At 42.3% G+C, this 27343-nt stretch overlaps 2 protein-coding genes and 1 long non-coding RNA gene across 5 annotated transcripts; all 3 read left to right on the top strand.

Moving 5' to 3' along the window:
* Positions 1-1697: 1697 nt before the first annotated feature.
* LOC108413328 (E3 ubiquitin-protein ligase TRIM39-like) lies at positions 1698-6749 on the top strand. Of its 2 annotated transcripts, XM_037545849.1 has the most exons (8): positions 1698-1826; positions 2118-2698; positions 2785-2880; positions 3196-3429; positions 3525-3672; positions 3808-3834; positions 6202-6313; positions 6549-6742. In XM_037545849.1, exons 2-8 carry the CDS (start codon positions 2120-2122, stop codon positions 6718-6720), a joined length of 1368 nt encoding a protein of 455 aa, XP_037401746.1. In that variant the 5' UTR covers positions 1698-1826; positions 2118-2119; the 3' UTR covers positions 6721-6742. The 2 variants fall into 2 exon arrangements, with proteins under 2 accessions (XP_037401746.1, XP_017541286.1); XM_017685797.1 differs by having other exon boundaries at positions 6202-6749.
* A 6310-nt stretch (positions 6750-13059) lies between these two features.
* On the top strand, positions 13060-14373 carry LOC119265152. Its single transcript, XR_005131438.1, has 3 exons — positions 13060-13097; positions 13967-14200; positions 14296-14373. It is a non-coding gene; the product is annotated as an uncharacterized LOC119265152 (long non-coding RNA).
* A 3624-nt stretch (positions 14374-17997) lies between these two features.
* LOC108413326 (E3 ubiquitin-protein ligase TRIM21-like) lies at positions 17998-25735 on the top strand. Of its 2 annotated transcripts, XM_017685794.2 has the most exons (7): positions 17998-18126; positions 22322-22905; positions 22983-23078; positions 23162-23395; positions 23491-23638; positions 23909-23935; positions 24025-25735. In XM_017685794.2, the coding sequence occupies exons 2-7, from the start codon at positions 22324-22326 to the stop codon at positions 24570-24572; spliced, it is 1635 nt and encodes a 544-aa protein (XP_017541283.1). In that variant the 5' UTR covers positions 17998-18126; positions 22322-22323; the 3' UTR covers positions 24573-25735. The 2 variants fall into 2 exon arrangements, with proteins under 2 accessions (XP_017541283.1, XP_017541282.1); XM_017685793.2 differs by lacking the exon at positions 23909-23935.
* Positions 25736-27343: the final 1608 nt, after the last annotated feature.

Below are 27343 nucleotides of genomic sequence, written 5' to 3'. Positions count from 1 at the left end.
GAAAAGTGTCCCGGTTTACAGCTTAGTTAAACTCCAATACCACAGTGAAAAATGTCCCGGTTTCCAGCTTGGTTAAACTCCAATACCACAGTGAAAAGTGTCCCGGTTTGCAGCTTAGTTAAACTCCAATACCACAGTGAAAAGTGTCCCGGTTTGCAGCTTAGTTAAACTCCAATACCACAGTGAAAAGTGTCCCGGTTTGCAGCTTAGTTAAACTCCAATACCACAGTGAAAAGTATCCCGGTTTGCAGCTTAGTTAACCTCCAATACCACAGTGAAAAGTGTCCCGGTTTGCAGCTTAGTTAAACTCCAATACCACAGTGAAAAGTATCCTGGTTTGCAGCTTAGTTAAACTCCAATACCACAGTGAAAAGTATCCCGGTTTGCAGCTTAGTTAAACTCCAATACCACAGTGAAAAGTGTCCCGGTTTGCAGCTTAGTTAAACTCCAATACCACAGTGAAAAGTATCCTGGTTTGCAGCTTAGTTAAACTCCAATACCACAGTGAAAAGTGTCCCGGTTTGCAGCTTAGTTAAACTCCAATACCACAGTGAAAAGTGTCCCAGTTCGCAGCTTAGTTAAACTCCAATACCACAGTGAAAAGTATCCTGGTTTGCAGCTTAGTTAAACTCCAATACCACAGTGAAAAGTATCCTGGTTTGCAGCTTAGTTAAACTCCAATACCACAGTGAAAAGTGTCCCAGTTTGCAGCTTAGTTAAACTCCAATACCACAGTGAAAAGTATCCTGGTTTGCAGCTTAGTTAAACTCCAATACCACAGTGAAAAGTATCCTGGTTTGCAGCTTAGTTAAACTCCAATACCACAGTGAAAAGTGTCCCAGTTTGCAGCTTAGTTAAACTCCAATACCACAGTGAAAAGTGTCCCAGTTTGCAGCTTAGTTAAACTCCAATACCACAGTGAAAAGTATCCTGGTTTGCAGCTTAGTTAAACTCCAATACCACAGTGAAAAGTGTCCCGGTTTGCAGCTTAGTTAAACTCCAATACCACAGTGAAAAGTGTCCCGGTTTGCAGCTTAGTTAAACTCCAATACCACACTGAAAAGTGTCCCGGTTTGCAGCTTAGTTAAACTCCAATACCACAGTGAAAAGTGCCCGGCTGAAAGTCTGATTAAACTCCATCAATGTCATAAAAAGCATCCTGGTTCATGCCAAGTTAAAATCCTCTATCGAAATTTGCAGCCTGGTTAAACTAAAAAAAAAAAAAAATAAAACAACAAAAAATTATATATATATATATATATATATATATATATATATATATAAACATTATATACATACAGTGTCCTTCTAAGAGGCCACCCTGCTGCTCTCAGGTGGTGAATCCTTACTATCTGAGCAATAATGGATCTGTCACTGTAATAACCATGCTTTCATTTACAAATTAAAAACTCTTAATTAGTTTATCTGAATTCAAAACCCAACATATGTTACATAAGCTTTAAAGAATAATGTATTGCAGAACAGTTGAAGTAAGGCAGTACATTACACATAGCGCTTCACCTTAGATCTGTCTTTACATGTTTGAATGAGTCATATTTTCTTCCCAGATTCATATCTTCTACCCAGAGGCCAAAACTTCATCTGTCTTCATAAAGTGGGCGTGCTTTCGTGATGTCACTGTGGAGAAATGAAAGTAAAGTCCAAACCTGTTTTTAACACAGTTATTGCCACCTGAACTCAACATCAAGCTACAAGATTCTTCAGTTTTTCTGAACTCAGTCTGTAGTTTGAAGCTTCTCCAGACGTTCTTAGAGGACCTAAAGTGAAGCAAACTCTAAAGGAAGCAGGGAAAAGTTGCCAGAAAGGTGAGTCTCAAACTTTCATTATTTCATGTTACTAGTCAGATTACGTCTTTGTTGTGCAGCACATTTTTGCCCCATTGTAAGATTTATTTTTATTATTCAGGTGTTCAAAATGCTCATTCATTTAAAAGTTGATTTCAAATGAATAATGAGCAGATTTTAGAGAATGCAAAGGCAAATGTGATTGATTCAAGCTTTTTTTCATTGATTGGTTTTATTGATGTATCAATATTGAAGTATCACAAAAACATGGAACCTTCTGTGGTCTCAAATCACTTTCATGATCTCCATCAGTCATGGCTTCCTCCAGCAGTGTCCTGTCTGAAGATCAGCTCCAGTGCTCCATCTGTCTGGACGTGTTCACTGATCCAGTCACGACTCCATGTGGACACAACTTCTGCAGGGTCTGTCTCAAAGAGTGCTGGGACAGCAGTTCACGCTGCAAGTGTCCACTTTGCATGGAGGAATTCTTCAGAAGACCAGAGCTACGTGTGAATACGTTCATCTCTGGACTGGCTACTCAGTTCAAGAAGTCAGTTCAGGTGAAATCCAGCAGAGCTCCAGAGAAGCGTCCATCCAAAGTTAAGAAAGTTCTGTGTGACTACTGTAGTGAGGGAGCAGTAAAGTCCTGTCTGGACTGTGGAGTCTCTTACTGTGAGACTCATCTGATGCCTCATAAAACCGCAGTTAAACTCAAGAAGCACAAAATGATGGACCCTGTGGAGAACCTGGAGGACTACAGCTGCCAGAAACATGAGAGACCCCTGGAGCTGTTCTGTAGAGACGACCAGATGTATGTATGTCAGTTCTGCACTGAAACAGACCACAAGGCTCACAGCACTGTTCCTATAGAGGAGGAGGGTCGAGAGAAGAAGGTGAGAGACATTTAGACATAGTTATTAACAGCATCTCATTATTTCCTGTGATAAGTATTTTGTTATAATGTGTGTAACTGCCACAGACTAAGCTGATGAAGACACAAGTAGAAGTTCAGCAGATGATCCAAGACCGACTGAAGAAGACTGAGGAAATCAAACAATCTGTAAAACTCAATAAAGTGAGTCTACATGATGACCTTAACTGTAGTCTTTACGTCAGGTAATCCAATGGTTCCCAACCGGATCCTTGAGACCCCCCAGCTGGTCCACATTTTTCCTTGATTCCCATATGTTACTAGTTAGGTTGGAACAAAAATATGGGTCATTTGTGGGGCCCTAAGGACCAGGTTAGGAAACATGGCTCATTTTCCACTCACAGGAAAGGACCGGGTTGGAAACTTATCATTTTCCATTCCCTAAGGACCGGGTTGGGAACCACTGAAGTTATCAATCAAATTCATGGAAAATATTTTAATTTGTCTAATTTGTGTTAGAAAAGCTCAGAGAAGGAGAAAGCAGACAGTGTGGAGGTCTTCAGAGCTCTGCTGCACTGCATTGAGAGAAGCCAGGCGGAGCTGCTTGAGGTGATGGAGGAGAAGCAGAAAGCAGCAGAGAGGCAGGCTGAAGAGTTCATTAAAGAGCTGGAGCAGGAAATCACTGAGCTAAAGAGGAGAGACACTGAGCTGGAGCAGCTCTCCCACACTGAGGACCACCTCCACCTCCTACAGGTCAGACTCCCTCTGTTTCTCCATAGTAATGCAGTCCATCACAGGACAGCGCTCCCCATGCTGAGGGGTTTCTCCTCTCTCCTGCTGGACTGTAGGTTTACCCGTCCCTCTGCAGCCCTCCACCCACCAAGAACTGGACTGACGTCAGGATTAACACTCATCTGAAGTTGGAGACTCTGAGGAGAGCTCTGATTCAGCTTCAGGAAGAGATCAATAAGGAGATGGAGAACCTTCCTGAGATCAGTAAGTGGTGGAATAGTTTTTTTTGCTGGATGGGATTTCCTTTCATGTAATGTTTGATATTAATCAGATTTTATTTTTGAGCTAATCTAAAATTATAACAGCCACATCTATTTTCCATTGTTCTTTTTCAAACAGAACTGAAGAGAATTCAACAATATGTAGGTATGTGGACATTCAGTGATTACATAACAAAATATATTAAAAGAAAAACCTGAATAAAATGTCTTACTGAAGTGTTGGGCCTCCAGGACAGGTTTAGTGAGCATTAGTGTTCCCCCAGTTAGTGTTTTATGGTAGTAGTGGGGGGCACTGTATAACACGTCACTCCAAAACCTTCAGGTGTTCAATTAGGTTGAGATCTAGTGACTGAGAAGAACATGTGATCTACATCTACATGATGTTACATGTGATCTTCATACTCATCAAACAATTCAGTGGCCCCCTGTGTCCAGTGCATCAGGCATTGGCATCCTGGAAGAGACCACTCCGGGATAGAAATGTGTCATCATAGGATGAAATCAATTATGCCAGCAAGGATGCCCCCCACAGCATAACAGAGCCACTGGAGCCCTTCATTGTAGGGGTCAAACATTCAGGCCTGTACCATTCTTGTGGTGTTTGCTGCACATGCACTGAAATATCTGTGGAGAAAATGATGAAGAATGACTGATCTGACCATCACTGTTCCACATCTTTGTTGACCAGTGCCTTAAGTTTTACACAACTGAGCCTTTAAGTGTGTTGTGTGGGCCAAGAATTAGACTTGTCAGACTACCGGTTCCTTATTATAAGTGGCCAGTGACTGAGCTGATAATTATCTGTAGGTGGTCTCTGGCTCTCTTTCTCACACTTTCACACTTGACCAAATGTACCGAACTAGCAAAGCAAGAGGTCCTGGGTCTGGAAAAAAGCTCTAGTGTGAAAACACCCTCAGTCACTATTCCCTTTGAAACACCCCAGACAGCAAACTGTGATTGAACATTGTTATATAAGAAAATACCATTCAATAAATGTAGATCTGATGTTGAACCTGCAGTGATGTGGCTCGTTATATTGGCTGTTGATTCAAAATGGGAACAAACATTGATTCGGCAGCACTTACAGTACTGATGTTGATTTAATGTTGAAACAATGCTTACTCTATGATTGTGCAGTTGATTCAGCGAGTGCGGGTACATGCACTCAATAATCCGTTTTACATGAACATCTGAATAACGGATAACTGACGAAGTCCGGTTATTCAAATGGTCATGTAATCACCACACACCGATCTAGACATCCAATTAAGAAATCCAATAACGCTCAGTAATCAGATTTCTCAGTGCTGTGAACTCTTACTCTGATTTCTTTTGGTTTTCTCAGCCTGAGCATGTGCGGAACAGACCGCGGTACTGCGAAATGCCAGCAAAAGTTTTACGCTACGTTTAGGTCACGTCTTCTTCTGTGAGTTTATTGGCTGGTTCAAAAGCAGAAATCTGATCACTGTCTGACTCGTATAGTCCCAGAGTTTCCCCACTACCTGGTTACTCAAGAGCATGTAAACGTGTTGATAAACGTGTTGATAGCAAGAGAATAGTGGACCACTGTCTACCCACTGATGGCAAAGTTGGTGGTCCACTGGCGTTTTGCTCAGCGTTTTCCAGACGGCCCACCGGTGTTTAAGCAGAGTAATAGGCAAAATCCCTTCACAGTCCAATTTACTGAGTTTTACTTCCTTCCTTTCTTTAGTTATACTTTGTAAATTAGTTAAGTGACTCATTTTAATCCAGCACAACGTCAGCAACATTTTCTATGAAATCATTTAATATCAGGCCTAGTCACAATTTTTTCTCAGTTGTTTGTAATATTTGTCATTTATTTTGTTCTTTTTGCAATATAAAATACTGTGCAATAAAATCTTAAAACCTAGGTAGAGCTTGTATGCAGGACAGTAATCTGGGTGGTCTGAGGGTGGACCAGCAGTGGCAAACAGTCAGTGGGGTACCAACCTTGTGAAGCCAGCGGACTGATATATGCTCGCTATCTAGGTCTGTTCACTCTGAGTCTTTATCCTCTAAACGGCTGTTTTTAAGCATCAGTCAGCTAAAGCCAAGTGTGTACTGTGGTGTGAGGCACTGTACACTCCCATTAGTTTAGCCTAGCAGATGACAGCTAAACACACTACGGAACAGGTTACCCTCTGTGCTCAGAACCGTTCGGCCCTGCGGTGGAAAAGAGGCCACTGACTCAACAATGTTGGCCAATATCGAATCAATTACTTCACAGTTTGCCAGTTGACCATTTTTTAACCAAAGCTCCTGCCATCCATGGTCAAACAACGAACTCCCTTTCCTTTTGCCATCCTGATCCAGAATATCAGGGTAAGATTCAATAGCTTAATCGTTTTGGGCAGCAAAAGTGTCCTAAAGCAGGTGTTATGTTCTCCACTCACTTATTCAGGTTTTTCCTTTCATTTGTCACCTGCTTGTATGTTTCACTATTACACTCAGTATTGTGTTAAAACAAGTTTAATCGGGGTGGTTCTTTCAGTGGATGTGACTCTGGATCCTGACACTGCTCATCCCTCCCTCGTCATGTCTGATGATGGGAAACAAGTGCGAGATGGAGACACAGAAGAGAAAGTTCCTGACACCCCAGAGAGGTTTGATGAATGTGTCTCTGTGCTGGGAAAGGAGGGGTTCTCCTCAGGGAGATTTTACTATGAGGTTCAGGTCAGCGGGAAGAGTGAGTGGGAATTAGGAGTGACCACAAAGTCCAGTAACAGGAAGGGAGAGATTACACTGAGTCCTGAGAACGGGTACTGGACTGTGTGGCTGAGAAACAAAACTCGATATAAAGCTCTGGACACTCGCCCTGTCCTTCTCTCCTTGAAACAGGCTCCCCAGAAGGTGGGGGTGTTTGTGGATTATGAGGAGGGTCTGGTCTCCTTCTATGACGTTGAGGCCAGGTCTCATATCTACTCTTTCACTGGTCAGTCTTTCACTGAGAAACTCTATCCATACTTCAGCCCTGGTCTCAATAATGAAGGGAAAAACTCAGCAACGCTGATCATCATGCCTCTTGAACTTTATAACTGAGTTTTGTTCCACAACACTTTGTGAGGAAGAACAAAAGTTGTGTGTATAAAATGTCTAGTTTTTTTTTTTACATTTGCAAGATGTGAATGAATCAGTAATGAAAATATCAAATAAACAAACAAATGTATCATAAACTTTAAATCTGATTGGCTGCCCTGTATTGTGCCTTCTTCAAAAAGCAGTCCAGGCTGTAACACCCCCTATAACTTCAGTGTGAATAACTTCAAACTGCTGGAGGCTGAAAATGTAGACATATGAAATCTCAAAAACAATAAGTTTAGTTCAGCTTGGTTTCTATATATGGGCTTATAGACTACAGAGTAAACAGTAAATATTGAAACTTTAGCAATGTTTACATTCTACATCAAACATTCAAAACAGTGAAGAAAATGAATTTTTCCATGATCCAATCTTTAGAGCAGGGATGTCCAACTTTTTCCAAAGAGGGCCAAATTGTACCATGTACATATTATTCACAAGTGGTTCAAAATATTGAGTTTTTAAAATACTAGTGCATAAAGTTGGAGGTTTCTATGTGCTGCAGTGTTTCCTATGACTGTATAAAAGATGCAAGGGGCTCCTTTTATTGTCCGATTGCTCAGTGCGCACTTATAGCAGTACAGAGTGTAACAGTAAAACATGTCTAATATATCAAGTTTATTCCTATTAAACTGTTTACTTGTTCAAAACAAATTGATTTGGGAGACAAACTAACATCTATACATTTTTCGATAAACCTCTTTAGATACTAAATACTTGCAGCAGCCACACTCAGAAATCACTGTATTAAACTAGAAGAGCAGATCAAACAGCAATTGCTTTGGTTTAGCGCCCTCTGTTGAATATGTACTGTAATGGTCATGCTGTGTTTCATGTCTATTGATATAGAATTCATTTGCTATGGCTCTTGATGGAAACATCATTTAAATTTCCATCTTGCCAAAATCCCCTTTTCTCAGTGTTAGGTTTGTGCTTTATGGCTGTGGTCTTGACTAAATGCCATTCAGTAAATGAAGCTCCAGGCCTAGTCAGAGAAGGAAGGCTCTTAAGCTGACTTTGTTACCACAGTGCTGCGGATTACACTGTCATTTTATGGTGCTGCTGCTGCCACCAGGTGAAAGAAAAACTCTCTCTTTTCTCTCTCTCTCTTTCTCTCGGTTTTCTTTCTCTCTCTCTCTTTCTGTTTTCTTTCTCTCCATTTTCTCTCTCTCTCTCCGTTTTCTTTCTCTCTCTCTTTCTCTCTCTCTCCATTTTCTTTCTCTCTCTCTCTCTCTCTCTCCCTCTTTCTGTTTTCTTTCGCTCCATTTTCTTTCTCCTTCTCTCTCTCTCTCTCTTTCTCTCCGTTTTCTTCCTCTCTATTTTCTTTCTTTCTCTCTCTCTTTCTCTCTGGTTTCTTTCTCTCTTTCTGTTTTCTTTCTCTCCATTTTCTCTCTCTCTCTGTATCTCTCTCCCTCTTTCTGTTTTCTTCCTCTCTATTTTCTTTCTCTCCGTTTTCTTTCTCTCTTTCTCTCCATTTTCTTTCTCTCCGTTTTCTTTCTCTCTCTGTTTTCTTTCTCTCCATTTTCTCTCTCTCTCTCCGTTTTCTTTCTCTCTCTTTCTCTCTGTTTGCTTTCTCTCTCTCTCCGTTCTCTCTCTCCATTTTCTTTCTCTCTCTCTTGCTCTCTCTCTCTCTCTGTATTTCTCTCTCACACACACACACATTACCTAAACAGATTTTTCTCCTGGTTTCCTCTGGAAATATCTGTAATACATATAAATACATTGATAATGAACCTAATGTTGGATGCATTTTGCAGACACATGTGCTTACTTCATTCTTTAAAACATTTGTTTTCAGATCCCCAAAGCCACAAGTTTTTTTCAAGGTGTTAATGTGTTATTTAAATGGTTCTAATGTGATAGTATGTTAGATAAAGCACTTTAAAAGATGGCTTTGGCCTCATGAAGTCACTGTGGAGAAAGGAAAGTAAAGTGAAAGCTGTTTCATAAACACAGTCCAGTGAACCCGACACCCAGCTTGAAGCTTCTGTGGGTAAGATCAACTCTACTGGAACAGGAAGAAGCAGCCAGAAAGGTAAAACGCGTGTTGCTGTTGAGACTTTCTGCTGTATTTAGCACGTTTCTATCTTAACTTTTTAAGCTTCGTTGAATTATTCATTTTTAAACTGTTCACAAATTGTAGTTCAGTCGTATTTTTCATTTCTGAGCTCTGCTGATTGTTTTAGGCTAAGAGTGAGAGCAGTTAGAGAGTGAATTAAGCACGAAGAGCAGGCTTTAGAGTAACAGCTGGGATATGAAGAAGATCTAATGGGATTGTGATTATTAGAACATTTGAGTCAGAACCTCCAGGTTCAGGAGCAACTTCTGCTCTCAGGCTGTTAAACTGGTCACATCCAGAGCAGCAAAGAGATCCTGAGGACGAGCTCCAGTCCAACGTCCTCTAAATATTGCTGCACGTTTTGCATATTATACAGACACATGATTTATTCAACAGTCCACTTCTTATCTCTTATATCTCTGATGATGAATGTCTAGTGTCTATTTATTGTTTCTTTGTAAATATTTTGCGTATGTTTACTGTGTGTGTGCTCCGGTCGCCGTGTTAATGATTACGCTCCACTTGGCAAGTTATCCATTAACTATAATGAAACTATAGCAAAAATTTCTGAGACTTTATTTCTAACCTAAATTTGGTAGATATATAGCGTCTTCATAATACACATAGGAGGAACTATACCTTTTCCCACAAGAAGCCACAAGATGGTGCTTCAGTGTCTCTTCAATGCAGAACGATACACGATATTTCCAAAGGTTTTCACTCACCCATCCAAATCATTGAATTCAGGTGTTACGGTCGCTTCCATGGCCACAGGTGTATAAAGCCAAGCCCCTCGGCCTGCAGACTGCTTCTACAGACATTAGTGAAAGAATGGGTCGCTCTCAGGAGCTCAGTGAATTCCAGCGTGGTACCGTGATCGGACGCCACCTGTGCAGCAAGTCCAGTCGTGAAATTTCCTCACTACTAAATAGTCCACAGTCAACTGTCAGTGGGATTATAACAAAATGGAAGCGATTGGGAACGACAGCAACTCAGCCACGAAGTGGTCGGCCACGTAAAATGACAGAGCGGGGTCAGCGGATGCTGAGGGGCATAGTGCGCAGAGGTCACCAACTTTCTGCAGAGTCAATCACTACAGACCTCCAAACTTCATGTGGCCTTCAGATCAGCTCAAGAACAGCGTAGAGAGCTTCATGGAATGCGTTTCCATGGCCGAGCAGCTGCATCCAAGCCTTACATCACCAAGTGAGATGTAAAGCCAAAAACAAATTTCTTCTGATAGTCCCACTTCACTTGCTACTTTAAGAACCAAATACAATAAACTGTCTCCGTCCAAAGCTGAGTTCATCTTACCTCATACTAGGCAGTTGTATTATGCAGAAGGTGAGCGGTCTAGTCGCTTTCTTGCCTTAAGGTCAAAATAAATTGAATCTAAAGAGAATATATGCTATACAGAATGTAAGGGACAGGTTTTTCTTTAAACCTTTGGCTACTAATAAATCTTTCAAGGATTGTTACTCAAATCTTTACATGGCAGAAATCAAGTGGGATCCCACTCAGTGTAGTGTCTTTCTTGAGCAACTGAATTTACCCATACTCTCTCCTAATGAATCTGATCGGTTGGAATCACCCTTGACATTGGAAGAACTAAGGGATGCAATCAAGTTTTTCCAGGATTAAATGGCATCCCACCAGAACTATTTTAGCACTTTGGTATAAAGTTGGAGACCTTCTCTTAAATTCCTTTAATTATGTGTTAGATTGTGGCAGATTTCACAGAGATCAAAACATATCCCTCATTACTCTTCTTTTAACTGGAGGGAAAGCTCCCCTCAAATATGACAATTATAGACCTATTTTGCTTATTAATTGTGATGTAAAACTCTTCACCAAGCTTTGATGCATTATGATCAGACAGGTTTTATCAAAGGGTTCACTGCTTCTGATAATATACACAGATAGCTAGATATCTTGGATCTGACTGATTCATCTGTTGAGTCTGTGGCCGTTTTTTCTCTTGATGTGATGAAAGCCTTCAACAGGCTTGAGTGGGAATTCATATGGATAATTCTGCGGATCTATGGCTTTGGTAATAGGTTTATATCTATGATTAGGACACTTTATAATTACCCAACGGCATGTGTAATGACCGGAATATAAAATATCTCCTCTTTTTCGGCTTGAAAGAGGTACACATCAAATGATCTTGTATATCATCACTTTTTGGTGATGATATACTTCTCAAATTTTAAAATTTTCAATCCCTCAGGTTTTACAGTTATTTAAGGACTTCAGAAGCCTGTCCAGATACAAAATGAACTGGGACAAATCTATACTGATGGCACATTAAATTCCGGTTCGGCTGTCATGCCATCTTGTATTTCCCCAAAGGATTCCTTTGCTTACTTGGGTATTAAAATATACCCGGATATAGCAAGAATTGCTAAAGAGAATTTTGTTAAAACTCAGCATGACATTCAGTCTGATGTTCAGAGATGGAATAATCTACCATTATTACTGCAAGGCAAGGTTAATATAGTAAAGATGAACTTACTCCCACAATTTAATTTTCTGTTCTTTATGTTACCTTTGCCTCCTCCACCAAAATTATTATGATATTGACTCAATGATTTTTAAATTTATATGGAGCAATAGATGCCCTAAAATAAGCTTAACTACTTTGTAGTGATCTAAACTAAATGGTGGTCTTTCCCTTCCAAACTTTACATATTATCGCTGGGAATTTCAATTGAGAGCTCTCTATGAATGGCTGGACCAACACTCTAGACTTCCATGGAGATGTAGTGAAGAATCTTTAGCAAATCCTCATAGATTACAATACCTATTGTTTACTGGAAATGGCAGGACAAGTCGTAATTCAAGATTGGCTTATTATAATATCTAAATCCCTGATTATCTGGAGAAAAGTGGAGAGCTTTATGGGTGTTCCACTCCAAATGTGTTTACAGAATCCTTTATGGAATGATTTCAAGATTTTGGTTGGGGGTAAACCATTTTGTAATTCTTTTTGGTCCCCTTAAGGTATAAATAGAGTAGAGGACATGTGTGGCAATAGTGGTTTACTGTCAATCCAGGAGCTCCAGATGCTTTTTAATCTTCCAGCTTCTTCATACTTTGTTTATTTCTAACTTTGTTCTGCGCTTCAAGCCTGTGGAATTCCATGGGGCAGCACTCTCAGCTCTCACCCCGTGCTAGACTGGATAAGACCTCTGGACAATCGATGTGGCAGAGTATCTTTTATTTACAAAATGTTGGTAGACCATGATATAAAGCAGTTGAGAGTCAAATACTTGTGGGAACATGAGCTTGCCAGTATTAGTCCCTCCTTGGATTAGAACACTATATGGACTAAATTAAGTCACTCTTCTAAAAACATTGGTTTATTCATTACAAAATAATTCACAGAGCATATACGACACCTTACAAGAATTATCAAATGAAACGTATTTCTGGTTATACCTGTAATATTTGTAACTGCACCTGGTACATTTATGCAGATGTTCTGGGTATGTTCTAAAGTAAGTGAGATATGGACCTCTACAGTAGATATATTATCTAAAGTACTTGACCTCAGTGTTACACTATTACCACATTTATGTCTTTTAAATTATGACTCTGCTCTTCAGTTTTCTTCGATTCAATGAAGGTTCTTGATGGCAGGTTTTACAGAAGCCAAGAAACAACTTTGGACCGCCACACAACTTTAAGCTATGAAACTCTGGATATCTAGTTTTCAAAATATATTCTCTTATATATAATCTTACAGCTAAGCTTAACAAGGCAAAATATAAAACAACAAGAAACTGGGAGAATTTATATGACTCTCTCCAAGAACTTTAGTTTTCAATTATATTACGTGATGTTTAGTTGTGTAGTTGTTTATATATTGTCTTTGCTTTAATTTTGATTTGTGTGTACCGCTAAAATGTATGACACTGTCCTTCCTTCTCCTCCCCCTTACCTCTCCTCATCCTTGTTGTAAAACATGATTAAAAATGCAATAAAAAGTTTATGATTATGCTTTAGAGAAGTAGCCTGAATGTGCTCGGTTAAGGTGAGCCCCCACCTGCCAAAATGTACCATTCTGATATCTGTCTATCTCTTCCATCAGTCATGGCTTCTTCCAGCAGTCTCCTGTCTGAAGATCAGCTCCTGGGCTCCATCTCTCTGGACACAAATTCTGCAGGGTCTGTCTCAAAAAGTGCTGGGACAGCAGTTCACGCTGCCAGTGTCCAGTTTGTAAAGAGGAATTCTCTAGAAGACTTGAGGTCCGTGTGAATACGTTCATCTCCGCACTGTTTGAGAGTGTTTGATAGTGAGTGTGAGAGTTTGATAGTGTGAGTTTGATAATGTGTGTGAGTTTGATAGTGTGTTTTTGAGAGGAGTGTGAGGTGGTTTGATGGCGAGTGTGAGAGGTTTGATGGCGAGTGTGAGAGATTTGATGGCGAGTGTGAGGGATTTGATGGTGAGTGTGAGAGGGTTTGATGGTGAGTGTGAGAGGTTTGATGGCGAGTGTGAGAGAGTTTGATGGTGAGTGTCTCCATATACCTCTCACACTCACCATCGAACCCTGACACTCACCATCGACCCCTGTCACACTCACCATCAAACTCTCTCACACTTATTGTCAAACTCTCTCATACTCACTTTCAACCTCTCACACTCACTATCAAACTCTGGCGAGTGTGAGAGGGTTTGATGGTGAGTGTGAGAGGGTTTGATGATGAGTGTGAGAGGGTTTGATGATGAGTGTGAGGTGGTTTGATGGTGAGTGTGAAAGGGTTTGATAGTGAGTTTGAGATTGTTTGATGGCAAGTGTGAGAGGGTTTGATGGTGAGTGTGAGAGGGTTTGATGGTGAGTGTGAGAGGGTTTGATGATGAGTGTGAGAGGGTTTGATGATGAGTGTGAGGTGGTTTGATGGTGAGTGTGAAAGGGTTTGATAGTGAGTTTGAGATTGTTTGATGGCAAGTGTGAGAGGGTATTATGTTGAGTGTGAGAGGTTAGTTTGAATTTTGACCTAAACTGCCTCTCATACATTTACCACTGTTTTTGTCTATTATCACACATCATCAGAATTGCTAGGAAATATATATGTGTGAAAAATTACATGAGTGAATTTGGTTTGTCTCCCATTAGAAAAGCTCAGAGAAGGAGAAAGCAGACAGTGTGGAGGTCTTCAGAGCTCTGCTGTGCTGCATTTAGAGAATCCAGGTGGAGCTGCTTGAGGTGATGGAGGAGAAGCAGAAAGCAGCAGAGAGGCAGGCTGAACAGTTCATTAAAGAGCTGGAGCAGGAAATCACTGAGCTAAAGAGGAGAGACACTGAGCTGGAGCAGCTCTCCCACACTGAGGACCACCTCCACCTCCTACAGGTCAGAGTCCCTCTGTTTCTCCATAGTAATGCAGTCCATCACAGGACAGCGCTGCCCATGCTGAGGGGTTTCTCCTCTCTCCTGCTGGACTGTAGGTTTACCCGTCCCTCTGCAGCCCTCCACCCACCAAGAACTGGACGGACGTCAGGATTAACACTCATCTGAGGGTGGAGACTCTGAGGAGAGCCCTGTCTCGGCTTCAGGAAGAGCTCAGTAAGGAGATGGAGAAGGTTGTGGAGATTGGTGAGTATCTACTGATCAGTAAGCGATTGCCGTCAGAAATCTTATAACATTAATGCATGTTTTATAAATGGTTAATTTAAGTGGTTTGTTCTGGATAATTCTATGAAAACTCTACTCCATGCAAATCACTGTATCCAGTGTCTTTTACTGTGAATGCTACAGTGCGGTTTTATAGTTTATATGTAAGCAGCATTTAAATGAGGCACAATTTAAACTCCAATAGTAAATGATGATCATTTTACTTTTTCAAACAGAAATGAAGAGAATTCAGCAGTATGCAGGTTTGTGAGCTCTGAAATAAATAAATAAATATGCTTTATCTTTGTGTCTGTGTTCTGGGAAAGGAGGGGTTCTCCTCAGGGAGATTTTACTATGAGGTTCAGGTCAGTGGGAAGACTAACTGGGATTTAGGAGTGACCACAGAGTCCAGTAAGAGGAAGGGAGAGATTACACTGAGACCTGAGGATGGATACTGGACTGTGAGTCTGAGCAATGAGACTAAATATGTAGCTCTGGATTCTCCTTCTGTCCCCCTCTCCCTGAAATAGGCTCCCCTGAAGGAGGGGGTGTTTGTGGATTATGAGGAGGGTCTGGTCTCCTTCTATGATGTTGAGACCAGGTCTCATATCTACTCTTTCACTGGTCAGTCTTTCACTGAGAAACTCTATCCATACTTCTGTCCCAGTGGCAAAGATGGAGGTAGAAACTCAGCACTGTTGATCATCATACATGAGGCTATTTTACCTCAGAAAATCACTCCATTCCAGAATAACAACTTCTTCTGAAAAGCACCTCCAACTTTCTAATCATTTGTATAGAATGTAAAAAGCTGATTTATGCTACAAGGGTGTAGGTTTCACAGTATTTATCACTAGAAAATGGGCAGTGTTTATCTGTACAAACCTGCATCTTTATACAGCTGAGATGCTTGTAGGTCAAACTGAGCTGAGAAGAGATGAAGCTACTGAGTGAGAACATCTGCTTCTTCTTACAGACAGAATAAAGTCCCAAATAAATAAACCTACTATCTCTTTCAGTACTAAGAAGACTGAACCTGAGACACGACATTAAAGAAGAGTAATGTTATTAAGCATCTACAGTCAGTTTAGATAGTTAATCTGCACAGAGCAGAACAGCCTGTACACTGTATAAGAACAGCTACACTAATGCTGTTTCTATGATGGACTTCTACTGAATTTGGTAGAGATAATGAGAGATTTTAGAGTATCATAATAAAGCAGGTGGAGGTTCCAGCATGGGCTTCACTTTCCTTCTGTCCTTCAAACGCTGTGGAGCTTCTGGGAGATGCTGGAACTGGTTTGAAGGAATGTAGAGGGAGGAAAACGGGAAAAGAAAGAATGTGGAAATATCTGTTCATCATGAAGAGGATCAAGGGTTTCTAGCGTCAGTGTACATGACTTCAGTGAGTTTTACCTGATTTAGCTCTTTTATTTGGCTTATTTCAGCAGTGAGGCTTGTAAAGTATCGGTAATGTCTTCACTGTGTATGTAGAGCATAAATACAGTGAAGAGTGGTTTCCCACACAAATCCATGGCTATCGGTGATGTTTCTATCAGAGATTTAATGCTGATTCATCATACGCTTTGGCCTGTTTTACATGAATAAATGACAGATCATGATTCCAAGTCTTATTTTTCACATTTCCTGTCTCTAATCTTGTGTTATTCCTTTTCCCACTTGTGTACAGTTTCTAACCCCTCCTTCTCAGGTGGTTCTGGTCCTGGATACTTGTATAAGTAGCCCTCATGTTGCTCCGCCAAGTCGTATTAATTGTGTGTGAATTTATACGTCTCCATGTTCATTTCCTTGGTTTTTCTGATTGTCCTTTTGTTTAAACAGCTAGAATGTCCTTCCTGCCTCAGCTCCTCCTCAATCTTGACAGCTGGTAAAGTTCAGGATTGAAGCCAGAAACTCCTCCATTTCCTCAAGTCTCCAGGTCAGGGTCAGAGCATCAGGCCTTGTAGGAGTTTTCTCAGGCCTGTGAGAAAGAAGCTGCTCTGTGGGAGTTTCAGTCTCCCTCAGACATCAGTTTCCTAGGTCTACATCGTATTGACTGTCATGACAGTGCAGTGATCAGAGACGCTCACTGTGCTGCACTGTCACGATGAGTAAGTGGTGAAGTGTCAGTAATAAGGTTTGATGGTCTTTCCTGAACAATGTTTGTGATGCGTCTAATAGACCAGCTTCAAAAAATGCTCACTTTAGTGTAGAAACTGCCGGTATTGAGGTAAACCTGCCAGCGGCTGAGTGAAATATCCATCTGCACACTGTCCACAGGCTTTAAGTGACTTACTACAAACATTACTCTAAAGAACAGGCACTGAACCCCACAAGCCAGGAAAAAAGTCTGTGAACAAATAAGAAGGTAGCATATAACACTGTATCCATATAACACTGATTGGCCTCTGGAGGTGGTTAAGATAGACACCCTTCTTCTTTGATTCACTGGTAAGAAAAATCCCAACAGAACATCATCAGTTTATCCTCTTGCAGCGAGTTTGGATTTTTGCATATAAATAATGAGAACTCTCAATATAGCAGAACAATCCCATAATGCAGTGCAATGTGTAGACGATTTCCAAGCCCTGATGCAGTAAATAACACGTCTCCCTGTCAGGATCAGACTCTGAATTGAATCTTCAGGGTTAGAGCTTCAATGCAATTTTAGGAGACCACTCTGCTGCCCTCTGGTGGTCTGTTTGCTTATTGTCTGAGCAGTGAAGATCAAAATATTTGGGACTCGATATGAAAAACCCAAAATATTGATCAAGAACAGCAAAGGGAGTCTAGAAGCTGCACCAGGATGCTGTGATGTATCAGATGAATAATGTGGTGAACATTGCGCTTTAGAATAAAGCTCTTTGAATACAGCAATAGTGGAGAACCACCCAGCGTCGACTGACACAGTCGGGAAGCAGGTAACGAACTTTTCTCCACACATTTTCCATTCCTGGTAGATACACAGACCCACCTAACTTTCCACAGCCCAACACAATGAGGTACAAATACAGAAACACACCTTTAATCTAACAACCTGACTTACTTATAACATAAAAGTCTCTCGATTATCAGGAAGAGCACCTTCCAAGAACCCAAGCGCATGGCCAGTCTGCACGGCCACACCGAGTCCTAGGCAGAAGGAGCCAGTAACGGGAGCTACAGCACTAAAACTAAATTACTAGATTAAAATCCTGTTACTTTATAAAACGTGCTGAAGTGATGCTGTTCTGGAAGAATCTACAAAAACATTTATAATAAACTTCATGAAAAATCCTGCAGCGCTTTGCAGAAACATCTGCTTACTTTACTTCATCCTTTAAAACATTTGTTTTCAGAACTTTTTACAGTTCAAGGATAAAATTCTCAATATCAGAAACTCAGAAAACCAATGAAAAGGTTCTGATATGGTAGAAAAGTGGTTCTAATGAGGTTCTACATTAAACACAGCACTTCATCTGGTGAAAGTCTTCCACCTGGTGGACAAAGCTTGCAAGTGCAACAAACTGTCATCAGGAAATGGTGGGCGTGGCCTCATGAAGTCACTGCAGGGAAACGAAAGCAGTGAGAACTGTGTTATAAACACAGTCCAGTTACTGCAGCTGGACTCAACATCCAGCTTGAAGCTTCTCCAGGTGTTCTTAGAGGAACTGCCACCACTGCAGGTGAGAGAAACTCCACAGGGAGCAGGAGGAGGTAGCCAGAAAGGAGAAACTGGAGTTAATGCTGAGACTTTCTGCTGTATTTAGCACATTTCTGTCATTGACTTGTGCAGTTGTGTGTATTATTGCGTTGAATTGAGCACAAAGAACCGGTTCTAGAGTCAGTAAAGCAGCACAGCTGGAATATGAAGCAGGTCTAATGTGGTTGTGATTATTAGAACATTTCAGTCAGAACCTCCAGGTTCAGGAGCAGCTTTTGCTCTCAGGCTGTTAAACTGGTCACACACAGAGCTGCAAACAGATCCTGAGGATGAGCTCCACTCCATCTACCTGCACTGCACTTTTATGTATTTCCAGACTGATTCATAAATATGACCGTCCATCTTATCAGCTCCACTGACCGTATAGCTGCACTCTGTAGTTCTACAGTTACAGACTGTAGTCCATCTGTTTCTCTGATACTCTGTTACCCTGTTCTTCAGTGGTCAGGACCCCCACGGACCCTCACAGAGCAGGTACTATTTAGGTGGTGGGTCATTCTCAGAACTGCAGTAACACTGACGTAGTGGTGGTGTTTTAGTGTGTGTTGTGCTGGTCTGAGTGGATCAGACACAGCAGTGCTGCTGGAGTTTTTAAACACCTCAGAGTCACTGCTGGACTGAGAATAGTCCACCAACCAGAAATATCCAGCTAACAGCGTCCTGTGACCAAAAAAAAAAAAACAAAACCTCCAGCAGCACTGCTCTGTCTGATCCACTCAGACCAGCACAACACACACTAACACACCACCACCACCACCACATCAGTGTTACTGCAGTGCTGAGAATGATCCACCACCCAACCAATACCTGCTCTAACTTCTGTTCGTTTTTTTGTTCATTTTGTTTTTATTTGTAACTACTTTTGCACTAAATGTTGCCAGCACATTCATTTACGACAGAAAAACACTTTTGGAAATCAGATCGACAGTCACTCACCGAAAACCGGACTTTAAGATCCTGAACACAGATCCAATGTTTGGGAACCTCAAAGAGGCCCGATTCATCTGGGCCGACCGGCCGAGGAAACGCCGCAGACGCTGCAAAAGAGGCAGGAGAGCTGGCGTTCTGGTCAGGCTGAGACAGCGTGCTAATCGCCCCTCACTCCCCAGCATACACACCACAGGCTGATAAAGAGCAGGTGCTCAGGAAACTGTTTGAGGCTGTTAACAGGCAGGAGACTGCACGCCCAGAGGCCGCCTCCATTGTTGTTGGGGACTTCAATAAAGCAAACTTTAGGGAAGTCGCTCCAAAGTACTTACAAAACATCTCATGCAGCACACGAAAATCACACACGCTGGAACACTGCTCCTCCCACTCTGTAAGGCGTACAAAACCCAACCTCCGTTTGGCAAATTGGATCATCTCTCCATTCTGCTCCTGTCCACCTATAGGCAGAACCTGAAAAGGACACCGCCCACCATCAGAAAGGTCCACCGCTGAACTGACCAAACAGATTCAGCGCTTCAGGACTGTTTTGATGACGCAGACTGGGAGATGTTCCGCGAGGCGTCAAACAATAACATGGACGAACATGCAGACTCAGTTACTGGGTTCATTAGGAAGTGTATAGAAGATGTTGTGCCCACAAAAACAGTTCGTGTTTACCCCAATCAGAAGCCATGGCTCAACTGTGAGGTCTGAGCTGCTCTGAACGCACATACCGCTGCTTTTAAATCAGGAAATATGGATGAGTATAAAAAAGCCTGCTATGCTCTCCGTAAGACCATAAGAGCAGCCAAACGCAAGTACAGGGCTAAAGTGGAGTCACAGTTCAACACCACCAACACGAGAAGCCTGTGAGAGGGGCTGAACAAAATAACGGACTATAAGAGCAAAACTCGTTCCACGAATAAAATCAGCGCTGCGCTTCCAGACGAGCTGAATAATTTCTACGCTCGTTTAGAGGCAAACCACAACACACTCGTGGAAAGAGTCCCCACCCCCGCTACCATTGAATCAACACCCCCCTCTGTCTCCATGGCTGTCATGTGCAGAGCCTTCAAGCTCAACATCCGCAAGGCAGCCAGGCCTGGCATTATCCCTGCACGCCCTCTCAAAGCCTGTGCACGTCAGCTGGCTGGAGTGTTCGCAGACATCTTTAACCTCTCTCTCTCTCTCACTCTCAGTTGTTCCTGTGTGCTTCAAACTGGCCGCCATTGTGCCATTTCCAAAATCACCAGGGGTTAATACTCTAAATGACTAGTGCCCGGTAACTCTGAACTCCATCATAAGCAAGTGCTTTGAGAAGCTGGTGAGAGACTTCATCTGCTCCTCACTACCTGCCAGTATGGACCCACTGCAGTTTGCTTACAGACAGAACAGATCCACTGATGACACAATAGCCCTGACTCTACCCTCTGCCCTCTCCCATCTGGACAAGAACACATATGTGAGAATGCTGTTTGTGCTGTTTGTGGACTACAGCTCAGCATTTAACACCATCGTGCCCTCAAGGCTAAATATTAAGCTTTGGGATCTGGGTCTGAACAGTTCTCTGTGCAGCTGGATCCTGAACTTCCTGACAGGCCGATGCGAGGTAGTAAAGATGGGCAGCTTTACCTCCTCCTCACTGACCCTTAACACCAGAGCTCCTCAGGGCTATGTGCTCAGCCCTCTCTCATACTCTGTGTACAATCACGACTGCCAAGCCAGACACAGCTCCAATATCATCATCACATTTCCAGATGACACCACAATTGTTGGCCTGATCTCCAATGACAACAAGGAGGTCTACATAGAGGAGGTCAGCTTTCTGAAACTCTGGTGCCAGGAGAACAACCTCTCTCTGAATGTCAACAAGTCCAAGAAGCACACAGTCGACTTCAGGAAGCTAGAGAGAGCACACACCCCCATTAGCATCAACGGAGCCATGGTAGAGAGTCAGCAGCTTCACGTTTCTTGGTTTTCACATCTCAGAGAAACTGACATGGTTCGAACACACCACACGGGTAGTAAAGAAGGCACAACAGCTCCTCTTCCACCTCAGACGGCTGAAGAGGTTTGGCATGAACCCCCGCATCCTCAGAACATTCTACACATGTACTGTGGAGAGTGTTCTAACAGGCCAGATCACCAACAGGTATGAAAACTGCACTGCCATTGAGTGGAAAGCTCTGCAGAGGATGGTGCGCACAGCCCAGCATATCACCGGGGTCCAGCTCCCAAACCTTTTGGACTTGTACACCAGCCGCTGCCTGAGGAAGACCAAGAGGATTCTAAAAGACTCTACCCACCCAAGCCACTGTCTGTTCTCACAGCTGCCAAGCGGGAGGAGGTACAGAAGCAGAACCAGCCGGTGCCGAAACAGCTTCATCCCCTGGGCCATCAGGCTGCTGAACAGCCAGTAACGCTGGTATATCGGTCTATAGGCCTGTCACTGCACCTCTAAGTCTCCATCTCCATGGACGATCACCACCTCATCCACATCTCATCAGACTCACTCTGATCCTCTGCACCTTCAGTCTAGCAAATCTGTACTCACACATATAGACTGACATCTTGCACATCTTCTAGCCATATCCTGTACAATCTGGAAGGTTTCTATATCAGTATCCTATCCCTGAGAACCTGCGTCTTATTTATTATCCCCCTCAGACTAACTGCACATATGGAATGTGCACAGCAGCACATTTCATAGTTTTATTTCATAAATTTTTACTGTATGATTGTACATCGGAATAGTGCAATATTAGAGTATATTGTGTATATTCAGAGTCAATGTGTATACATACCTGGGTAAATGTGACAATAAATGTGATTTGATTTGATTTATAGCAGTAAGCATGTGTGTATGTGTGAACTGTGTAGCAGTGTCTGTGTGAAAGATGTACATTGGGACATCACTTGTGGCAGTTCCATTTCCTATTTCTAAAAAATATCGACTTTGACGATAAAGCTGTAAGTTGAATCGCTTTGAAAAGCACAAGCAAGTAATCAGGCGTAGATCCTACAATCTTGTAGTTCTGTAATTCTAGCTCAAGAACAGCAGGAAGAGAAACATTTTACTTTTTGAGTAATAATAACGAAAAGAAGATTACGAAGAACAGTAAGGTGCCTTTTTCAAGCCAACTTAATTTATAGATGTTAACTACATTTTATAAGGAAGTTTTCTGTGCTCCCAAATAAACATCATGGTGTCTGTCTATCTCCTCCATCAGTCATGGCTTCCTCCAGCAGTCTCCTGTCTGAAGATCAGCTCTTGTGCTCCATCTGTCTGGACGTGTTCACTGATCCAGTCTCTACTCCATGTGGACACAACTTCTGCACGGTCTGTCTCAAAGAGTGCTGGGACAGCAGTTCATGCTGCCAGTGTCCAGTCTGTAAAGAGGAATTCTCCAGAAGGCCTGAGCTGCGTGTGAACACGTTCATCTCTGGACTGGCTGCTCAGTTCAAGAAGTCAGTTCAAGTCAAATCCAGCAGAGCTCCAGAGACACCTGCCAAATCTCAGGTGCTCTGTGACATCTGCTGTGAAAAGAAGAGTCCCGCTCTGAAGTCCTGTCTGATCTGTATGGCTTCTTACTGCAATACTCACCTGGAGCCTCATCAGAGAGTTTCCGCCTTTAAGAGCCACAAATTGATGGACCCTGTGGAGAACCTGGAGGACTACATCTGCCAGAAACATGACAGACCCCTGGAGCTGTTCTGTAGAGACGACCAGACGAGTGTGTGTCAGTTCTGCACTGAAGGAGACCACAAGAATCACAGCACGGTTCCTGTAGAGGAGGCGAGGGGAGAGAAGAAGGTGAGAGACATTTAGAGACGCATCCATCTCATTTTTCCAAATGATTGCCTTTATTATAATGTATCTAACGGTCACAGACTCAGCTGGTAAAGACACAGGCAGAAGTTCAGCAGATGATCCAGGACCGACTGAAGAAGATTGAAGAAATCAAACACTCTGTAAAACTCAATAAGGTAAGCTTTAGTTAAGTGTTGAGGATGTTGCCAGTGTTATTTTTTTTAGCTTACATTGATGAATTTAAACTGTGAACTGTTAGAAAATCTCAGAGAAGGAGAAAGCAGATGGTGTGGAGGTCTTCAGAGCTCTACTGTGCTGCATTGAGAGAAGCCAGGTGGAGCTGCTTGAGGTGATGGAGGAGAAGCAGAAAGCAGCAGAGAAGCAGGCTGAAGAGTTCATTAAAGAGCTGGAGCAGGAAATCACTGAGCTAAAGAGGAGAGACACTGAGCTTGAGCAGCTCTCCCACACTGAGGACCACCTCCACCTCCTACAGGTCAGAGTCCCTCTGTTTCTCCATAGTAATGCAGTCCATCACAGGACAGCACTGCCCATGCTGAGGGGTTTCTCCTCTCTCCTGCTGGACTGTAGGTTTACCCGTCCCTCTGCAGCCCTCCACCCACCAAGAACTGGACAGAGGTCAGGATTAACTCTCATCTGAGGGCGGAGACTCTGAGGAGAGCTCTGAGTCGGCTTCAGGAAGAGATCAGTAAGGAGATGGAGAAGTTTGTGGTGATTGGTGAGTATCTAGACCGGTGAGAGCTTGTGAGGAAAATTATTATTTTAAGAAGTAAAATCCTGATGACATCATCCACATTTGGTAAATTGGTGTATTTAAAGCTGAAATTTTGCATTATTCTCCATTACAAACTACCTTTTAATATTAGTGTATTGAAGTGTTTAATGTTGTAAACGTCTTTTTAATAGTAATTTATTTTATTTCAAGCATTGAAACAAAGAAAATGTAAATTTATGGTAATTATATTGTCTGTTGTTCTTTTCTAAACAGAACTAAAAGCAATTCAACAATATGCAGGTCTGTGGGCATGAAGTACATAAATAAATATGTGTCTTTGTTATTTTATGCTATACACTGTTCAAATTAGTTATTGTTTTCTCTCTCAGTGGATGTGACTCTGGATCCTGATACAGCAAATCCCTTCCTCATCCTGTCTGATGATGGGAAAAGAGTGACACATGGAAACAAACAACAGAAGCTTCCTAAAAACCCAAAGAGGTTTGATCTTTGTGACTGTGTTCTGGGAAAGGAGGGGTTCTCCTCAGGGAGATTTTACTATGAGGTCCAGGTCAGCGGGAAGATGGAGTGGGATTTTGGATTGGCCAAAGGGTCTATTAGGAGAAAGGGTGATATAACACTGAGTCCTGAGGATGGATACTGGACTGTGAGTCTGAGCAATGAGACTAAATATGAGGCTGTGGAATCTACCTGTGTCCCCCTCTCCTTGAAACAGGCTCCCCAGAAGGTGGGGGTGTTTGTGGATTATGAGGAGGGTCTGGTCTCCTTCTATGATGTTGAGGCCAGGTCTCATATCTACTCTTTCACTGGTCAGTCTTTTACTGAGAAACTCTATCCATACTTCAGCCCCTGTGATAATGATGGAGGTAGAAACTCAGCACCGCTGATCATCACACCCGTTGATCATCATAAATGAGGCTTTTACCTCCGAAAATCACTTTATTCCAGAATAACAACTTCTTCTGAAAAGTACCTCCGACTTTCTGTGATGGGAAAAGATGGCGCCGGTGTGTGTCGGCCCCCGTCTCCCAGCTCTATTAAGACTAATGCTTGTGGTGTTATTGCTCATTTTTCTGTGCCAAGATGTGTCCGGCTTATTTGTATATGATCGCCAAGCATTTTTCAATGTCAGAATTTCTTATGACTTGTGGCTAAAACAGAACTTTGAGGAACAGACAGTTCTCCCTCCTCACCTGGTCACTGTCCCGGCCTACCTGTGGCGTGCTCCTGCACCACAGGGGAAGAAGAGCACCAGAAAGCGCGGTAAGCGAGGCGGCGTTCTGCTCAAACTGAAAGCCCCTTGGAGACATACTCTTCCCGAGTACATTCCTGGATGTCCCGCGCCCCAGCGACCACCTGGAATCCGATGGATTCTGCCTGTTTTCCCAGCTCCACCTGTAGCGGGCCGGCGCCACCTGCCACTGGAAACGCCGCCGAGCAAACCCTGTGCTGGCCACTGCCACGGCAGCGTGGATCTGGGCTGCCTCAGGGAGCTGGGACGCTGTTCTTCACCTTCGTCTGAGTTGATGATGCAGGACTACTGTCCCAATTCAAGTCCTGATGAACTGCTCTCTCTTTTTGATTCGACTTGTATGCATATACTGGACTCTATGGCCCCTCTTGCATTGAGCTGCGCCAAACCTGCATTAGAGCCATGGTTAAATAATCATACTCGAGAACTCAGATGTGTATGTAGACGCGCTGAGCACAAATGGGAAAAAAGATCGTCTTCAGGCATCATTACAAGTGTTAAACTGCGTTAGAGAATACCAAAAGGCTGTTACATCTGTAAAAAGTTACTATTACTAAATCTTGTCCTAAATAAGTCACAAACCTCAGTTTCTTTTTAATCCTCTTAATTCTCTTTTAAACCTCTGTGAGTCAAACAGTGCTGTACCTTCTTTTAAACTCTGTGAATGTTTTTTGAATTTTATTATTGATAAGATATCTAGTGTCAGACTGCCCCCTTCGCCTGGTGCCATAGACCCATCTTTCGCTCCATTGTGTTCTGCTACTTTTGAAAATTTAGAGCAGGTGTCTGTTTCTTGCTTGACAAAAATAATTAAACAATTAAGACCATCTTTTTGTCCTTTAGACACCATCCCACCTCGCTTTCTCAAAGAGGTAATTCAAACTCTTGGACCCTTCATTGTCAAAATGATAAATTCATCCTTGATGACTGGCTCTGTCCCAGATGCTTTTAAACATGCTGTGATCCAACCACTCATCTAAAAGCCCAATCTAGATCCAAATGTGCTGTCTAACTTCAGGCCCATTTCCAAACTCACATTTTTATCAAAGGTTTTAGAGAGGGTTGTCTATAATCAAATGCAGTCTTACCTTGATACCAATGGAATTGGGGAAAAATTTCAGTCTGGTTTTAAATTGCAGCACAGTACCGAAACTGCTCTTTTAAAAGTTTTTAATGATCTGTTTTTATCTGTGGACTCAGGAAAATCAGCAGTCCTTGTGCTTTTAGATTTGCCAGCAGCGTTCGACACAATCGACCACAGCATTCTTTTATCGCGCCTTGAAGCCTGTGTAGGCATCAAAGGAACAGCCCTTCAGTTGGTTCCGCTCATATCTGTCAGGCAGAACCTTCTCAGTACACATGGGCCAGTACTCCTCCTGTGTCCCCTTTGTACTGTGGGGTCCCACAAGGTTCAGTTTTGGCCCCAGTTTTGTTCGCCTTATATATGCTTCCCTTGGGTTCAATTTTAAATAAGCACAAATGTCTTTTCACTGTTTTGCAGATGATATTTAAATATACCAATAACCAATATACCAATAACCGTTGCTGACAGGAAATCTTCCCTGAAAACTCTGACCGATTGCCTGATTGATGTGCAGTCATGGATGAATGTCAACTTTTTGACATTAAATAAGAACAAAAACAGAACCACAAAAGCCAGGAAAAAAGTATGTGAACAAATAAGAAGGTAGCATATCCAAGTCATCATGGCAGTCTTTGTTCAGGAGCATGTGTGGATCCACACTGTCAATAAGGCCAATGTTATCCATATAACACTGATTGGCCTCTGGATGGTGGTTAAGATAGACACCCTTCTTCTTTGATTCACTGGTAAGAAAAATCCCAACAGAACATCATCAGTTTATCCTCTTGCAGCGAGTTTGGATTTTTGCATATAAATAATGAGCACTCTCAATATAGCAGAACAATCCCATAATGCAGTGCGATGTGAAGTCGATTTCCAAGCCCTGATGCAGTAAATAACACGTCTCCCTGTCAGGCTCAGACTCTGAATTGGATCTTCAGGGTAAGAGCTTCAACGCAATATTAGGAGACCACTCTGCTGCCCTCTGGTGGTCTGTTTGCTTATTGTCTGAGCAGTGAAGATCAAAATATTTGGGACTCGATATGAAAAACCCAACATATTGATCAAGAACAGCAAAGGGAGTCTAGAAGCTGCACCAGGATGCTGTGATATATCAGACGAATAATGTGGTGAACATTGCGCTTTAGAAAAGCACTTCATTGAATACAGCAATAGTGGAGAACCACCCAGTCTGCATGGCCACCCCGAGTCCAAGGCCGAAGGAGCCAGTAACGGGAGCTACAGCACTAAAACTAAATTACTAGAGTAAAATTCTGTTACTTTATATAATGTGCTGAAGTGATGCTGTTCTGGATAAATCTACAAAAACATTTATAATAAACTTCATGAA

This window comes from Pygocentrus nattereri, chromosome 2 (genome assembly GCF_015220715.1).
Source record: "Pygocentrus nattereri isolate fPygNat1 chromosome 2, fPygNat1.pri, whole genome shotgun sequence".
Lineage (NCBI taxonomy): Eukaryota > Metazoa > Chordata > Actinopteri > Characiformes > Serrasalmidae > Pygocentrus > Pygocentrus nattereri.
Note: the sequence above shows the minus strand (reverse complement) of the source record. Positions and strands in the feature narration are given on the sequence as shown.

Coding starts and splice junctions, on each gene's coding strand:
- LOC108413328 (XM_017685797.1), top strand. CDS start 2,120: ATGGCTTCCTCCAGCAGTGTCCTGTCTGAAGATCAGCTCCAGTGCTCC. Junction 2,699..2,784: donor AGGAGGGTCGAGAGAAGAAG/GTGAGAGACATT, acceptor TAACTGCCACAG/ACTAAGCTGATGAAGACACA. Junction 2,881..3,195: donor AATCTGTAAAACTCAATAAA/GTGAGTCTACAT, acceptor AATTTGTGTTAG/AAAAGCTCAGAGAAGGAGAA.
- LOC108413326 (XM_017685794.2), top strand. CDS start 22,324: ATGGCTTCCTCCAGCAGTCTCCTGTCTGAAGATCAGCTCTTGTGCTCC. Junction 23,079..23,161: donor ACTCTGTAAAACTCAATAAG/GTAAGCTTTAGT, acceptor GTGAACTGTTAG/AAAATCTCAGAGAAGGAGAA. Junction 23,639..23,908: donor GGAGAAGTTTGTGGTGATTG/GTGAGTATCTAG, acceptor TTTTCTAAACAG/AACTAAAAGCAATTCAACAA.